This window comes from Globicephala melas, chromosome 2 (genome assembly GCF_963455315.2).
Source record: "Globicephala melas chromosome 2, mGloMel1.2, whole genome shotgun sequence".
In the NCBI taxonomy this organism is placed as follows: domain Eukaryota; kingdom Metazoa; phylum Chordata; class Mammalia; order Artiodactyla; family Delphinidae; genus Globicephala; species Globicephala melas.
The window spans coordinates 103,752,737-103,771,371 of record NC_083315.2 but is presented as its reverse complement, the minus strand read 5'-3'; the positions used below and the strand labels follow the sequence as shown (position 1 = coordinate 103,771,371).

General features: G+C 40.7%; 1 protein-coding gene across 1 annotated transcript in view; it reads right to left on the bottom strand.

Annotated features, from left to right (window-relative positions):
• Window positions 1-18,635, bottom strand: part of LOC115852059 (dehydrogenase/reductase SDR family member 2, mitochondrial) — a 157,659-nt gene that overhangs the window by 116,143 nt on the left and 22,881 nt on the right. The window contains 1 exon segment of the mRNA XM_030854480.1: window positions 7,575-7,595. Coding sequence (XP_030710340.1) covers window positions 7,575-7,595 — 21 coding nt within the window.

Sequence of the window (18,635 nt, the reverse complement as noted above, 5' to 3'; positions counted from 1 at the left end):
TGAAGCCAGGGAGAGGAGTATGGGTAGAGGGGTGCACTTTTAAAAGGGTGTCACTAAGAAGGTGACATTTGAATAAAGACCTGGATGAGGTAAGTTTGCAAACCATGCAGGTATTGGGTGAAAGATATTCCAAGGCGAGAGAACTGAAAGTACAATTGTCCTCGTGTTGGACAAAGCATGGCTGCCCAGGAAACAGCAGTGAAGACAATACGGTTGAAGTGAAGTGAACAAGGGGGGGCGACGGGCAGGATACACATAACAAACAATTTCCTTATTCAGGGTCATTCAGGTTATTTCCGATATTTTTATTTTATAAATAGTTTTGCACTCAACATTTCATAAATTATTTCTTTAGAAGAGACTCCCATAAATGGAAATCCTGGATTAAATGGAGTCAGGTTCTTGATTCATAATGTCAAGTTCACTTCCTAGAAAGGTGTAGAGTTTCCACTTTCACCAAAAATGTATGAAGGTACTCATCTTATCTCTCATTACCATTAAGTGCTTTCCTTTTCAAATATTTGTCAACTTGGTGGGCAAAAATAGTAACCCATTATTGTTTTATTTATAGTTACTTGATTACTAATTAAATTGAAATTTTTATATGTTTATTGGCTGGTTAGATTTCCTTGTTATGCACTGTTTTTCATAAATGTTGCTCATTTACCTACTTAGGCATTAGTATTTTCCTTATCTATTTGCACAGTCCCTTTGTTAAACTTACTGTCTTAGTTCAGGATGCCACAGCAAGTACCATAGACTGGGTGGCTTATAAACAACAGACATTTATTTCTCACAGTTCTGGAGGCTGCAAGTCTGACATCAGGGTGCCAGCACTGTCAGGTTCTGGTGAGAACACTCTGGGGTTATAGACTGCTGACTTCTCATGGTATCCTCACAGGGTGGGAAGAAAGCAAACTAGCTCACTGGCCTCTTCTCATAGGGCACTAATCCCATCATGGGGACTCCACCCTCATGACCTAATTACCTCCCAGAAGCCCTCCTCCAAATAGCATCCCATTGGGGACTAGATTTCAACATATGAATTTTGGGGGGACACAAACCTTTAGTCCATAACACTTATTAAATCTTGTTGTCATTTCTACTGGATCTCCCAAAATAATATGCAGGAATAGCTCAGGGTCATGAATACGGTGCTTGTTATCACTGCTCCATCACCACAGTGGGAGTCTCCAGCAAGGTACTGCTATATGTAAGATTCAGGCTCATAGAACTCTACACTTTGTCTCTCTCTTTCGAGGCCGGCAAAGCATCCTATCTCCTTCCTCCAACCGCCCTTGCTGTCACTCAGCTCCTTCCTACTACAGGTTCCACCCTGTTTGCTGTTCAACTCATTAGTCCATATTTTACAGCAGTCTTCCTCATTATAACATGATTTTTTTTTTTTCCACAGAAAGGGTCATGTGTCTATGGTGATGCAAGAGAAAGTCTGTGCAGGGACATTGCAACTTTCACTTATTTTAAGAGCTGGTTAAAGCTGATTGAGGTAAAGAGTCAGTGGAAATCCTTAAAGGGCCCAGCAGAGGCCAAAACTTTGCAGCAAAGTTAAAAGTAGGAAAGCATAAAGAACTCATTTCTTGTCATTGCAATTACCTCTCCTAGGCATGAAACTTTTCACATGCATCTCACAGTAACTTTCCATATTCAATGATGTTTTTCATGTATTGCCTTACATATTTGGTCTGAGGCAAATTTTTAGACAACTTTTTATTCATTTTATTTTTAAATAAATTTATTTTTGGCTGCATTGGGTCTTCGTTGCTGCGCGCAGGCTTTCTCTAGTTACGGTGAGCAGGGGCTACTCTTTGTTGCAGTGAGTAGACTTCTCATTGCGGTGGCTTCTCTTCGTTGCGGAACAAGGGCTCTAGGCATGCGGGCTTCAGTAGTTGTGACACGCAGCCTCAGTAGTTGTGGCTTGCGGGCTCTAGAGCGCTGGCTCAGTAGTTGTGGCACATGGGCTTAGTTGTGGGAACCTTCCCGGACCAGGGCTCGAACCCATGTCCCCTGCACTGGCAGGCGGATTCTTAACCACTGCACCACCAGGGAAGTCCCACACAACATTTTAAAACCACTTTGTTAAGGAAAAGGTAAGTATTGTATGGCAGCTACAGAATGATAAAGGATTACTGGGAAAGCTTTCTTTTTATAAATGAGAGAGAGTTTAAACATTTTTCATGTGAAAGGTAAACAAATAGTAGGAAGGGAGAAATTCAGCAGCATAATTAATAAAAATGGTTCTACTGCAAAGTCTAATAGCCTCTCCCTTTTGTTTACCCTCCACATGCAATAAATCAGTCTTAAAGTATAATTTTTCAAAAAATGATATCATGACTCTCATACAAATATAAAATGAATAGGTGTCAAAATCTTATTCAACTCATTAATTAACGGAAGAACCAATAAGATGTTACAACCAGTTCAAAGGACATTTGAGAAGCTAGGTATTTATAGGAAATGTTAGAATAAGATTTGGGGGTTAGACAAAAAACTGATTAATGTCCAACAAGACAATAAACCATAATCTTTGGGATTATCAGTTCTAATAGACAGAAATTATCTGCATCTCCAACAGATGAAAATGTACACATTAACCTTTGCTCGCAACATTTCATAAATTATTTCTGAGATACATTGTTGCCCTGCTTGTGGTGTTGCCAACTTTTTGGGGAAGCAGCCGCATAGCACAGGGAGATCAGCTTGGTTCTTTGTGACCACCTAGAGGGGTGGGATAGGGAGGGTGGGAGGGAGACGCAAGAGGGAAGAGATATAGGGATATATGTATATGTATAGCTGATTCACTTTGTTATAAAGCAGAAACTAACATACCATTGTAAAGCAATTATAATCCAATAAAGATGTTAAAAAAGAGAGAGATAAGAAGGCAGAAAAAAAAGGCGTTTGTAAGTAGTTTGTAATAGTATGGAAATGCTTCAGTTAAAATGCTAACTGAAAAATCATGACACAAACTTATATACGGAAAGGCTGAAATTATACTAACATAAATGTCTACATATAAAAATGCTTGAAAGTAAATAAGCTTGGAATAAAAGTGACAGATTAAATATGTACTTATCAAATTTCCCACAAGCAGTATACATTGCTTCTGTATTTAAAAATCTACTATTTTTAAATGCCTAGTTATTCCTTGGAGAAATGGCTGATTCTAGGGCTGGAGCAGGGAAAATACAATATGAGCCTGGAGCATATTGTACGGCCAGAAAGTAAACAATTGCTAAAAAAGAAAAACAAGAAAGAAAGGAGGGAAGGAAGGAAGGGAGGGAGGGAGGGAGGAAGGGAAAAAGAAAAAAGAAAAGAATAGAGATGGAGGGATGTCAAATGGACAGAGGACCCCAAACTGGAACAAGTGAGTAAGAAAATAAATAAGGTAGCACTGAATTTTAATCTAGAGTAGAAAATTAATATACATGTATCCATACTGATACCAAAAAATGACTGAATAAATAACTAAGCGACAGGGGTGCCGATCCCCTGTGCAGTCGAAAATCCATGTATAACTTTTGACTCCCCCAGAACTTAACTACTAATAGCTTACCGTTGACCAGAAGCCTTACTGATAACATAAACAGTCAATTAACATATTTTGTATGTTATATGTTATGCACTGTATTCTTACAATAAAGTAGAGAAAAGAAAATGTTTTAAAGAAAGTCATAAGGAAGAGAAAATACATTTACAGCACATATATGTACTTATTGAAAAAATCTGTGCATAAGTAGAGCTGTGCGGTTCAAACCCGTGCTGTTCAAGGGTCAACGGTAATATACGTAGATGCTTTCTTTTCCCAGAGGTGGAGACTTGATACCTCCTCCCCCACGTGAAAGGTGGGCTGGACTTGGAGTCTTGCTCCCAGAGAATTGAGTGTAGAAAGGGAACAATAGTAACTTGAGAGTGGAGAAACCTGGCAGACACTTCCCTATCCAAGTAACCAAGGTCAACACCACCATAAATGCCATGCCGCTGTCTTGTACTCCCTGATAGGATGAGATAGGAAGTACACTTCACCTCTGTGTTATCTTCCCCAAACCTATCATCCCAGTCTAATCATGAGAAAATATCAGACAAGCCCAAATTTAGGTACATTCTACATGGTCTTGACCAACAGTCTTTAAAACTGTTAAGGTCATAGAAAACAAGACTGAGAAAATGTCACGGACAGGAGGAGATTCAGGACATACCAGGATTAAATACAGTGTGGGAGCCTGGATTGGAACCTGGAATAGAACCTAGAACAGTGAAAGGACATTAGTGGAAAACTCGGTGAGATGCTGGGAATTCCCTGGGTGGTCCCATGATTAGGACTCTGTGCTTTCACTGCTGGAGCCCAGGTTCAGGGAACTGATATCCCACAAGCCGTGCAACCAAAAAAACAGAAAAAAAGAAACTTGGTGAGATACGAATAAAGCAGATAGTTCAGTTGTAATATGGTACCAGTGTTAATTTCTTAGTTTTGATAAATGTGCCATTGTTTTCTATAAGATGTTAACATTAAGAGAGACTGGGTGAAGAGTATATAGGAGCTCTATCTTTGCAACTTTTTAGTAAATCTAAAATAAATCCAAAATAAAAAGCTAATTTTTATACGTACCTCAGCGGATTTCAAGAGACTGTTTCTTAAACTTTGAATGTAGAATTTGGCAATGATTATTACAATTGTGAAGAGGTAAATCTGTTACTAAAATTTCACAACTTTAAATTAGCTATACATTTAGAGATTTTAAGGTAACATATGAGAACTGAGTTGTTCTTAAATTTTCTGAAAGAATATGTTCCACTTTCACTGTGGAAACCTCTAGACACACTTCCAAGGCAGCAGGATTCACAGGAGGGATCAGATGGAACCCCCTCATCCCTCCTGGCCTAGCCCTGCGGGAGCCCTCCTGAGTCTCTGAGGGTGGGGCCATTTAGGCTGGTGGTGCCCCTGGCAGTGGCTGATGCTTTTGACCACAGCAAGGAATGGGGATTTGACCTGATATCTCTGGGTACAAAAGAAATAAGGAGGTAAACACTTCTCTGATAAGAACTTGACTCCTGGCCTTAAGACTCTCCCTCTCTATACTCTGGCCCTCCCGGTGGTGACCAGTGCAGGTCACTGACCACTGCCTCCCTGCCCCCCAAAGCCAACCTTAAGCCTTGCCGAGCAGGAATTTTGCCGAGAAGAGTTATGTGTCACCTAGAGGACTCTGGCCTCTCCAGTGTCTACAGCCCTCTGTCCCCAGGGAATCCCCTGAAGGAAATAAACATTCCTACCTGGGACTGATGGACTCAGATGCTTTTGTCTGTTCCTTGAACAGAAGCCTGGGCTGCAGCAGGCACGGAGCTCTGCTGATCATCCTGAGTGTTCTGCTGTATAAGAGCGTCATCCTATTTCCTCTTGTCTCTTAGGACTCTGCCCTTAAGCTCACCTGGTCCCTGCCCACCACACTCCCAAGCCCTTTGTTGAGTCATGAAAACATCTAAGCAAAATGTGATAGCCTTAGAGTCACATGTAATATCCCTGAGTGACCCCTTATAAGGCAACATCCTACCTCCAAATTTGTCCCAGCTAGGCTTCTGGTAGCACAAAGTCCTGGAGGAAGACCTTTCTCCAGGGGTTCACATTCCCAGGAGAGTGCAGGCAGAGGGGCATGGGGTGATGACTGCAGGAAGAGGAAGAGGACCTAGGAAAGGGAGTGGACCATACAGGGGCCGTGCATATGTTTGCACTCACGCAGGCACATTGCCTGACACTTAGGAGGCCATCAGTATCTATTTGTCAAATACTTATATATTACATATGTGTGTGTGTATATATATATATATATATATATATATATATATATATATATGGCACAGAAAAAGGAGAGACATGTATCCAAATGTCCCTTAATGGCTCAGAGAGAGCCTGGAGGAAAGCAGTCACATATTGAAGAACTGGAGAGCTATGGCCATGGAGAAATATTTCAGTAGGTTTTTGTCAAATTCAACCCATTCTAGGCCAAGCCACCAGCACCACCTCCTCTTGATGCACATTTGTCATGATGAATTATATGTTTCTATGAGTTGCATGTTCAGATCTCTGACATCTGTTTGAAAATTCTGCTCATTCTCTGCAGGTGTCCTGACACGGAGAGCACTGTTATGCAATTTTTAGTGCTCCAGAAATGCTTGTAATTTGACAGACTGACACTGAACAGTGGGCTTACATGAGCTTTAAAAATGTGTTTATCTGATCTCAGATAGTGCTGTCATCCTACATAAGCCATGAAATTTTTCTATTGCGAAATATTTCAAACGAATGGAAAAGAACAGCATAATATATAGCCAACACCCACGTTTCACAAATATTAACATTTTGCCCTATTTGCTTCACCTTTTTTTCAAAACTAAAACATTCCAAATTGAATAGAAAGCCATTTTGTGCTTCTCCAAGATCCCGCTCCCTTCTCTCCACCCTCCCCAGAGGTGGCTTCTGTCCTAAAGTTGTGTGCCTCTTTCAGGCCCATTTTTTTACATTTTTACTCTGTATATATGTTCATAAATAATATATCTTGTTTTGCTTTTTGTTTTTTCTTTTGCTGTACGCGGGCCTCTCACTGTTGTGGCCTCTCCCGCTGAGGAGCACAGGCTCCGGACGCAGCAGCCATGGCTCACGGGTCTAGCCGCTCTGCGGCATGTGGGATCTTCCCGGACCGGGGCACGAACCCGTGTCCCCTGCGTCAGCGGGCGGACTCCCAACCACTGCACCACCAGGGAAGCCCTGATTTGCTTATTTTTAAGCTTTACCAAAAGTGGTATTTCCACACTGTACCTATCATGCTGCAATTTACCGATTTTCATCAGCTTTGTGTTTTGGGAATTGAATCACAGCACATGTCTCTAGTTCATTCACTTTCATTGCATAGAATGAGCATTCTCATTGTTTGAATAGACACTGTTTACTTACCTGTTTTCCTGTTGATAGACATTTGGGTTGTTTTGATTTTTATCTATTTCATATAATGCTGCCATCTCCTTCCCCACACGTGTGTGAGCTTTTCTGTAGAGTTTATATTGGAAGAGGGGAGCTGGGTCAAAGGGCACATCCATCTTGATCTTTAGTATATACTACTAAATTTGTTCTCCGAAGCCATTGTACCGATGTGCACTCGTATGAGAGCTCCTGTTCCTCCACATCGTTCTTAATGCCTGTGCTCTCAGACACTTCCATGTTTGTCACTCTGATAGATGTGAAATAGCATCTTGTTTTCCTAACTACCAATGCAGTTGGTCCTCTTTACATGTTTGATGGCCATGCAGGGTTCCTCTTCTGTAAATTGCCTGTTCGTTCTCTGTCCACTAGTTATTGGATTGTATGTCTGGTTTTTATTGATTTTAAGGGTTATTTGAATATTCTGAATGCTAATCCTTTTTGATAGACTACTCTCTTTCCCCCTACTTTTTGTAATCATCTGATGTCCAGGTTATCACTCTTTATTCCTTGTTCATCCTAAAATTTTAGCACCTTGTTCATTGTCTCTCTTTCCAGCACGAGCACTGCCTTAATTATTAGGGACTTCAATATTCACAAGGATGATCTTCTTAGTTCCTGATCCCCTCCCCCAAGCCACACACTCCACAGTCATGCCACAGACCTTGCCATTAGCATTGCCTTCATTATCTTGATGACAAGCATCCCACTCCTTCAGTGTTTATCCTTCAACACACTCTCTCCAACAGCCCGACTTCAATAATTCTGCAACCCTAATGGAACCTGCTATCCATTGACCTGCCAATATTTTACATCCCCTACCCCTTCATGTCCCCACCTCATACCTTATCTGGCTTAGAATCCACATTCCATCATTATAGTCACTTCTTTGTATGTGTAGTTGTTCCTTTGCTCCTCTCTTCCTCCCTTGAACTTTTCTGGAAAAAAAAAAAAAGAACCAACATTGAATAAACATTACATAATATTTGATAATAAAAATTACATAATTTAAAAGGGATTAAATTATCAAGAAGATGTAACTACCCTAAATGTGTATGTATCTAAAAACAGAGCTTCAAAATAGATAAAGCAAAAACTGATAGAATTAGGAGAAATAGGAAAATCTGCATTTATAGTTCAAGACTTCAACACTCCTCTCTCAGTAACAGATAGAGCAAGTAAATGGAAAATCAGAGAGGATGTGGAAGACATGAACAATGCTGTCAACCAGCTTGACCTAACTAACATGTATAAAACACCCTACACAGGAGTAGAATATATGTTTTTTTTCCCCAGGCGCACATGGAACACTCATCCTGATAGATCATATTCTGGACCATAAAACAAATCTCAAGAAATTTAACAGGATTGAAATCATACAAGTATGTTCTCTGGCCTCAAGAAGATTAAACTAGAAGTAAATAACAAGGATACCTGGAAAATTCTTAAATGTCTGGACATTAAAAAATGTACTGCTAAGTATTCAACATCAAAAAAGAAATCATCAGAGAAATTAGAAAATATTTTAATAGAATGAAAATGAAAGCAGAATATATCAAACTTTGGTGGATGCAAACTAGTATCATAGTTCTCTCACGTGTGTTCTCTCTCCCCTGCAAAACAGTTTGTGTATAAAAAAAGAACGATCCACTTCTAGTTGGCTAAATACGTCTATAAAACCATCTTGTCATAGTGCTTTTATTGAGAGGAAGCAGGGAGACTGAATTTGACTAGTGATTCTTTTTCTCTAATTTTTTTTTCAAGTTCTCTTGGTACCAAACAATCTGTTTGTTCTGCCACTGATAAGATTGCTCCTACATTTGCACTTAAGGTGGTGCTAACAAGGGGAAGAGGACCCTCACTGGAATGCAGACCACTGCGTGGGCACAGCAATACCCAGCAAGCCTCTATGGGATGACGAGAGGGTCAGGGGACTCCTGCCTTCTCTCGACAACTCGGCCCTGTAAGTGATCCCTTTCCCGATGAAGTCTACTCCTTAACCCATTCTAGATGACGTGGAATTCATCCACAACCTTGACACACAACAGGTGGGCACCAGCGATGGACACATCTCGCCAAATACTATTTGTACCTTCTCTCCTTTCCTTCCTCTGGTTTTCCCAGAGGTTTGTCATTAGTCATCTTTAAAGAAACAGCGCTTAGTTTCGCCCATCATCCCTACAATTTCTTCTTTCTAAGGAGATGGGAGGATGCTGGTCGTGGTTTGGTTTGGTGTTGTAGTTGCTTGGTTTGTTGGTTAGTTGGTTTTCAGTCTCCCTCCCACTCCATTCCACCCGCCTCTCAGTTCCCCTCACCAGTGGCAACTAATGTGCTTATATGAGGAACTACATACATTTATCAATCACACTTATATAGTTTTAACTCCTTTTCATAAAAGAGCAACATACTGTGCACACTGTCCCACCCATTATATATTTCACTAACTAATATATTTTGGAGATCATGATGAATCACTACAAAATGAGATTCCTCATTCTTTTTAATAGTTACAAATAGTATTTGTATTTTATGGATGTTTGCTATAACGGACTCAATATTTTGCTTTTATAACTACTGCAATTAATAGCATTTTTCATACATAATTTTGCTGTATCTATAGAAGAAATTAGGAGAAATAAAACTGGCAGGTCAAAAGGTATACGCTTTTGTTATTTTATTAGATATTGCCAAATTGTCCACCATAGATGTTATACCAGTTTGCACTGCTGCTTGCAATGTGTGAGACAATGTTTCATCACACCCTAAACACAGGCTAACCCAGTGTTTAATCAATTTATTGGATCGTTACCAACCCGATAATTTTTTTTTTTTTTTTTTTTTTTTTTTTTTGCGGTACGCGGGCCTCTCACTGTTGTGGCCTTTCCCGTTGTGGAGCACAGGCTCCAGACGCGTAGGCTCAGCGGCCATGGCTCACGGGCCCAGCCACTCCGCGGCATGTGGGATCTTCCCAGACCGGGGCGCGAACCTGCGTCTCCTGCATCGGCAGGCGGACTCTCAACCACTGCGCCACCACGGAAGCCCCAACCCGATAATTTTTAAATGGTATTTCAGTTTAAAACTGCATTTCTGGAAATTCCCTGGCAATCTAGTGGTTAGGACTCTGTGCTTTCACGGCCGAGGGCATGGGTTCAATCCCTGGTCAGGGAACTAAGATCCTGCAAGCCGTGTGGTGTGGCCAAAATAATAATAATAATAAAAACTTTTTTAAAACTGTATTTCTTTCTATACTAGTGAAATTGAACATTTTCTGTGAATGTCCATTCATTTTCCTTAACCATTTTTTCTAAGAGTTCTTGTTTTTTTCTTATTGATTTGTAGAGGTTCTTTATGCATTAGGAAAATTAGGCCTTAGTCTATAATATGAGTTGCAAATACTTTCCTCTAGTTTGTTATTTGTATTTTAACTTTTCTTGCAAATAAATAAAGCCCTCTTGGTGGACTCTTCCCTATAGAATTATGAATCATGTGCTATCCCTTTTTATTCTCATTAATTCTTTATTGTCTTAAATTTTATATGGTCTGATTTAATATTGCTACTCCGGCTTTCTCTTGGTTAGTAATCACCCAGTATATCTTTTTCCATCCTTATGTTTACAACCTCCACAATCACTCTTTCCACTCAGCCTCCTGTAATCAGCATATAACTGGATTGTATATTCCTTTTTAAATCTAACCTGCGAGTTGTTTAATAGATGAGTTTATCTACTTCTCATTTATTGTGATTAGCAATAAATTTACCATATTTTATTGTGTTTTCTGTTTATCAACTGTAATGTTTACCTAGGGCTGCTCTAACAAATAACTACAAATTTCAAAAAACAGAAATTTATTTTCTCACAGTTCTGGAGGCCCGAAGTCTGAAATCAAGGTGTTGGCATGGCTGAGTTCCTTCCAGAAACTCTCGGGGAGATTCCATTCCTTGCCTCATCCAGCTTCTGGTGGCTACTGGCATCCCTAGAATTGTTGCTACATCACTCCCATCCTGCCTCTGTCTTCATATTACCATCAACTCCTCACCCTGTGTGCCTCTGGACAGTTATCACTGGGTTTAGGTCACACCCAGATAATTAAGGATGATCTCATCTAGGGATCCTTAATTTTTTTTCTTTTCTTTTTTTTTTTTTTTGCGGTACGCGGGCCTCCCACTGTTGTGGCCTCTCCCGTTGCAGAGCACAGCCTCCGGACGTGCAGGCTCAGCGGCCATGGCTCACGGGCCCAGCCGCTCCGCGGCATGTGGGATCTTCCTGGACCAGGGCGCGAAGCCGTGTCCCCTGCATCGGCAGGCGGACTCTCAACCACTGCGCCACCAGGGAAGCCCTAGGGATCCTTAATTTAATTACATGTGCAGAGACCTTTTTTTTGCAAATAAGGTTGCATTCACAAATTCCAGGAATTAGGACAGGGACATATCTTTGGGGGAGGGGCTATCATTCAAGTCCATCCTTATTCTTTCTTCTTTGCTTTTTAAAATTTTTGGGTCTTTTCTTGACTAATGTCAGGTTGATAAAGGTTTATCTTTTTACCTCTGATTGTTCAGAAGCTATGGCTATTTACATTAATTTTGGTAACTGTCCTTAAATTTTAACATATAGATAGCCATAAAATTTTCTAATAAAATCTAATTTTTAAAGTATTTCTGTCCTTTCACAAAGTAGACCCCAAAATTAGCGTACTTTCATTTCCCATTGAATAACCCCCAGCCCAATCCTCTTTGTTATTTTGTCTAGAACACTGGTGTCCAAAAATTCCAAATACCCAATTAATAAACTCTGAGCATACAGCTGCAATGTATGTTTTTGTTTATCTAGAGTTTATATAATGTATCACTTAACATATTACATAAATTATAAAATATATACAAAAATATAAAAAAGAAGAAATAGGATATAAAGATAAAAATTCTAATATTTTTCCTGAACACCAAGAGATCATTTTGCTAACCCTCTGGGGTGCATGCACTCCATTTTGGATACCACCTGTTTAGAGACTTTATTTTACTTTCAAAATAACACATAAAGTATATTAACAAGTAATTTCCTGTCAATTAAAAATTACACTTACCAAAATATTTTAAAAAATTCAATAATTACCGTTGCTTCTTTTTTTTGAAAATAAATCTATTTATTTTTGTTTTTGGCTGCATTAGTTCTTCATTGCTGTGAGCGGGCTTTCTCTAGTTGCGGTGAGAAGGAGCTACTCTTCGTTGCAGTGTGTGGTCTTCTCACTACAGCGGCTTCTCTTGTTGCAGAGCATGGGCTCTAGGCATGGGGCTTCAGTAGTTGTGGCTCGTGGGCTCAGTAGTTGTGGCTCACTGGCTCCAGAGCGCAGGCTCAGCAGTTGTGGCGTCTGGTCTTAGTTGCTCCGCGGCATGTGGGATCTTCCTGGGCCAGGGCTCGAACACGTGTTCCCTGCATTGGCAGATGTATTCTTAACTTCTGCGCCACCAGGGAAGCCCTACCATTGCTTCTTTTTTCCTACACCTTCTCTCTCAGTTTGCCTTCATTTAGTAATGTCTTCTGGTTTTCCAGTAGACATATTTTGAGACTTTCAGACTTTTCTTTTTTTGTATCTGCACCATAGGATCGTCTCTACTGTCTCTCTTTGACTTTTAATTCGCAAGTATTTGTTCTTTTTTTCTAATTCTACTTTCAATGTAACAGTGTAATGAAGTGATTAAGCGCTATGGAATCAGATTGCTACTCTGTTTTTGAATCCTTGCTCTACCGATGACACCCTGTGAGAAGCTGGGCAAGTTATTTCACCTCGGTTTCCTCATTTGTGTATGATAATAATAATATTCGCACTTCATGGGATTATCGAGCTGATTAGATGAAATTTAATGGCTTACTATGTTTAAAGCATCAAGATTTGTGCCTGGCCCTTATTAAGTACTTAATAGAGTTAGCTATTTATATTTCTAATTTTGCTGAACTGAAGTCAGAAGACATAGTTGGTTCTCTGTCTCTGTCTCTCTTTCTCTGTCGAGTGGAAAATTTTATTGACATTTTTCTGTGGCTTGATTTGTAAAGAATTCTGTGGGTATATTCTTGTGTATTTGGTTTGCAGAATAAAGAGCTGCAAGCAAAGCCAAGATCAGCTCTCCCTCTAAGGACTAGAAACACCGGACAAAATATTTTTTACGCATTTTAAGGTATTAGAAAGCTATCAAAGTTACTGGGCTCAGATCCGGGGATCAATAGGAGAATAGGTAAATACAACTTGGAATATATCCATAAAATGGAAAAATTATGCAGTATTAAAATGGAGCAACTAGATCTGTATGTATCAACATGGATAAATTAAAAACATTAAGTGAAAAGTACAAGATGCAAAATATTATATGCAGTCTGATGTTAATTATGTAAAACATCATACAGTTACTATATATTTTCTGTGAATACAAATATTTGAATAAAAAAAGGCTTAGGTCTGGAAGGAAAAATACTAAGTTCTTGAGTTTGGATAACTTGGGTGTGAGGGAGAGGGATGAGAGAGTGGGAATGTTGCCAAAGGGGATTTAGTGTGAACAGATAGGCAAAATGTGGTCTATACATACAATGGAATATTATTCAGCCTAAAAAGGAAGGAAATTCTGACATATGTGACAATATGGATGAACCTTGAGGACATTGTGCTAAGTGAAATAAGCCAATCACAAAATGACAAATACGGTAGATTCCACTTATATGAGGCTCTTAGAGGAGTCAAATTCCTAGAGGCAGGAAGTAGAAGGATGGTTGTCAGGGGCTGGGGGAGGGGAGAAATGGAGAGTTATTGTTTAACAGATATAGAGTTTCAGTTTTACAAGATGAAAAGAGCTATGAGGATGAATGATGGTAATGGCTGCACATTATGGATGTACTTAATACCAATGAACTGTACTCTCAAAAGGATTAAGATGGTAAATTTTATGTTATGTGCCTTGAGCAACAATTTTTAAAAATTTTTAAAGGACTTAGCAGTATCTATAATATTTTAAATTTTTTTAAACTAAACAATTTTTAAAAGACTGAAATGAAAATAGAATAAAACAGGTAATTATGTTACACTTAGCTAATCTATAAAGTGCTGTTAGAAGTATAAAGGAGGGCACGACAAAATGTACCCTAATGGGATTTGGATATACCATCAGGTTATGGGGGCCACAGGGAGGGGCCAGCAGAACCTGATGTCTGCTTATTAATGACAGCTACATCTGTGAGGACTTGTTATATGCCTTATTTTCTGTATATCCAAGGCTCTGGGTTCATTATCTCATTTAATTCTCACGGCAGCCTTTCGAGTTAGGTATTATTTTTGTTCCCACTTGACAGATGGAAAATCTAAAGATCAGTGAATATAAATAATTTGTCAAAGTGACAAAGCAAGTAAGCAGTGGAGCTATAATTTATATCCAGGTGTGTCCAACCCCAGCCTCCTAACCTCTCTGCTACAATTTTGGTTTTCTTGTAAACTGAAGTAAATGTCCATACACTTATCATGGCATTAAGATATAATCCAGGGGACTTCACTGGTGGTTCCGTGGCTAAGGCTCCATGTTCCCAATGCAGGGGGCCCCGGTTTGATCCCTGGTCAGGGAACTAGATCCCACATGCCGCAACCAAAAGTTTGCATGCCTCAACTAAAGATCCTGCATGTGGCAACAAAGATCACGCATGCCACAGCTAAGACCCAGTGCAGCCAAATAAATAAATATTTTTATATATAAAAAAGGGATATAATCCAAAGCAATAGCTATGGAAGAATATGTGAGATATTTGTTCATTAACATGACTGTGTCCTTAGACCCAGAAAGATAAAACTTGTAGATGCCTGCCCTCTGAGACTCAAACCAGTAAAAAGAAATCTTTAATGGATGAGAGTAGCTAGCTAAAGAATTCACTTTAGGGAACAGATCAAAGTCAGAAGAGACAAGTGCATGCACACTTCAATCAGGATGTCTAGAGTGAAGTCACGTGAAGGCATAATTGATGGGAGCGATTTGGATTTTTAAATGTTTATATTCTTTGATGCAGTGATTCTACTTTTTGGAATCTATACTAGAGGCATAATACTAAATACTTAAAAGAGCTTAGTCCATAAATACATTCACCATAAAATGATTGATAATAGTGAAAATGAAAGTCAATCTAAATATCTAACACTAGTACAATGGTCAGGAAAATGAAATCCCCATATGATAGAAAGTATGAACCTCCCATACACACACACACATATATGAAGAATTTGTTATTGTTAAACAACTTGTGTTGTTTATATTGTTATACACGTGTAAAAGATAACATGCAAATTACATGAGGAATTCCGATCAGAGCCAGGGTGACCCTCCTGCTAACAAATACAGAGAGATACTGCACAACAGATAATAATATTAGAAATATGTAGTTGAGGAAGGAAATTAATAAAAAGCAATTTTATGATAAAATAATAGGAATTAATAAATAATAGGAAATTTTCAAGTCCTAGAAACAAATAGGGAAACCAAAGCCATCAGGTAAAGAAGGTGAAACTAGAGCCATCAGTGGAGTGTTGGACCTGGAGATAGACCCTTAGGGTCCAGGGTTGGGGCTTTAATATCCACATGGGGATGGAAATGAGGCTTCAGGTCCATGAAAATCAGGGACCTTATTTTGACCTAATTCCCTCTAAAACAGAGGCTAAAGCAAGGAGGAAAGAGTTCAAGCATTATTTGGTGTATTAGTCAAGGTTCTCCAGAGAAACAGAACTGATAAGATGCGGATTTACATAAAAAGTGATTTATTTTAAGGAATTGGCGATTGCAATGATGGGCTGACAAGTCCAAAATCTGCAGGGTGGGCCAGCAGGCTGGAAGCCCAGGGTGGGGTTGATGCTGCATTTCGCTCCAAAGGCTGTCTGCTGCAGAAACCTCTCCTGCTCAAGAGAGGTCAGCCCTTTGTTCTCTACAGACCTTCAGTTGATTGGATGAGGCCCATTCACATTATGGGGCAGAGTCTGCTTTCCTCAAAGTCCACTGATTTACATGTTTATTTCATTCCCAAAATATCCTCCCAAATATATAAATTTATCTCCTCACAGAATAATGTTTAATCACATGACTGGGCACCATGGCCCAGGCAGGTTGAAGCATAAAAGTAACCATTACATTGGGGAAGTGCAAACAGAGAGCAGCAAGGCTGAGAAAAGGAGAAGCGAAGCAAGGAAACGTGAGGAGGTGTGAAACGGTGCGCTGTCCTTCTGGCTGACACTTTATGCTAAGCCTCAAAGATCACAGAAGGTTACTCAGCAAGCCTGTCTGGCTGGCATATGGTTCTTCTCCCAACAGGCTGCGAAGAGACATGATAGCCATGGGAGGGAGGAGGAAGGGGAATTTATCTGCCAATCTCCCTCTCATCTCTTGCTTTCCATTAGTGAAATTTCAGTCCACAGTAAGTTGACTCCCCAACGCCCCCTGGGGTTGTCAGGTGGCTCTTTCTGCAGTGAGAGTCAGTGTGACGTTCCATCCAAGTCTGGATGTGGTGGGAGGAGCCAGAAACTCTGGGTTCATGGATGTTCAGCCTGGCTGTCTGGTGGCAATCAAGGTGAAGGACTTACTGTTCCCAGAGAAAGTGATGGTCAGCCCCTGGTAGTGTCAGCAGAGGCCAGGAGGCTGTCGGTACCGAGGAAATCTGAGGGTGAACATAGATTTTAATAAAATATAATCCAGCCCTTGAACCACTCAGAGTCACTCATTCCCATCGTATTGACTCCCATAGTACATTGTAGGGACTCCATTTCTTGTGAGTACAAGATGCTCTCACTCCTTCCCCAAGCAGGAGGCATGGGGTCCAATCAGTAGTCACAGAGTCCCTTAAGGTGGTGGCCAGTTGCAATCCCCTGGAAGAATTCAGATACAAGAGTCAGAAACAAGAGTTTTTGCTGTTGCACCTGTTCCCAGGCCATAACTGATAATTATCATCTCTCTCCTCCACCACCCATTCTAAATATCCCTTATCTCCTGACCTCATTTAAGCTGGTCCAGATTGATTGCCAGGTAGTGTAACCCAGACCTTCAGGCTCCTTTTCTTCCTGCCCTTGGTGGGTTGTAGTTGCTGTGATTCCCATGATTATTCCCATGGTTATGTAGTTGCTGTAACTCCTGTGTTATTACAGGAGATAGGAGTACTAAGAGACACCCAAATCAACACCCTGAGTTCTGGAAATTCTCTTTGCTGCTCCCTTGCATAGAAGTAACCCTAGTTCCTCATGCCAATCAGGATTGATCACCCAACCAGCACAATAAGTCCTTCCTTTGCTTCCTGGTCCACTGTGGCCAGGTAGAAAAGTGCCCAGATGATATCTACCACTCCTGATTTGGGGGACCCATTCTCAGCAAGGTCACATTCCTGTTAGGTGACCCTTTCTTTCCGTACAGCTACCTCCTCTGGGTTCCAGTAGCTGCTCCCTGCCCTTGCCCCTTTATAATAGGCAGAATAATAGCACCCAAGGATGTCCATCTCCTAATTCCCAGAACCTGTGAGAATATTAGTTTATATGGCAAGGGGAGGATTAAGGTTGCAGATGGAACTAAGGTTGCTGATCATTTGGCTTTAAAATAAGGAGGTTATCCTGGATTATCCAGGTTGGCCCAGTGTCATCAGAAGGATCCTTTAAAAGTGGAGGAGAGGGCTTCCCTGGTGGCGCAGCGGTTGAGACTCCGCCTGCCGATGCAGAGGACGCGGGTTCGTGCCCTGGTCCAGGAAGATCCCACATGCCGCGGAGTGGCTGGGCCTGTGAGCCCTGGCCGCTGAGCCTGCGCGTCCGGAGTCTGTGCTCCGCAACGGAAAACATGAAAAAAAAAAAAAAAGTGGAGCAGAGAAGCAGAGAGTCAGAAGTGGGGAAATGACATCATTGGAAAGCCAGCCATTGCTGGCTTTGAAGATGGAAGGGGGCCGGGAGCCAAAGAACGTGGAAGAATCAAGGAAACCATTCTTCCTTGGAACTTCCCAGCCCTGTTCACACCTTGATTTTAGCCCAGTGAGACCCACTTCACAATTCTGACCCCTTAAAAATGTGAGACAATACATTCGTGTTGTTTTAAGGCACTAGACTTGTGTTAACATTTTATAACACCAACAAATATATCCCTTAGCATCACTGCAGGCCCAAGGGCACTGCACCATCCTAGTTGGTTTCCTAAACCCCTTAAACCTTTGAGGGGTGTTTAATTAAAAAAACTGTTTACAATTACCCCGTTTGAGTTATTACCCATTTCCTGCTGAGACTCTAAACTGATACTGAGCCCAAAGCATCATTGCCAGGATTCGAGTGTCCTCAGCCACAGGAAGGGAGAAGAAACTTGTCCAAAGAATTAAAGGGGCAGCTAATTAAAGTTCTCGCCGAGGTGTCCTAAAGGCACCCGTGAAAAGCCTAGCCCTCAGGTAGCCAGTGAACCTAATTTCACTCACCCCTCTCCTCCAAGTCTCCCACCTCTCTTCTTGCAATCTCGAGGAAAGAACCCTGGACTAAGAATCGGGAGTTCTGCTCTATAATCTGGCCTTTGCCATTGAGTGTCTTTGGGAAGAGCAGCTGATTTCTCTGCGCCATGACTATTTCATCTGTTAAAAGGTGAGCTTGGAGTCATAGTCCCTCAGCAAGCCATTCCATC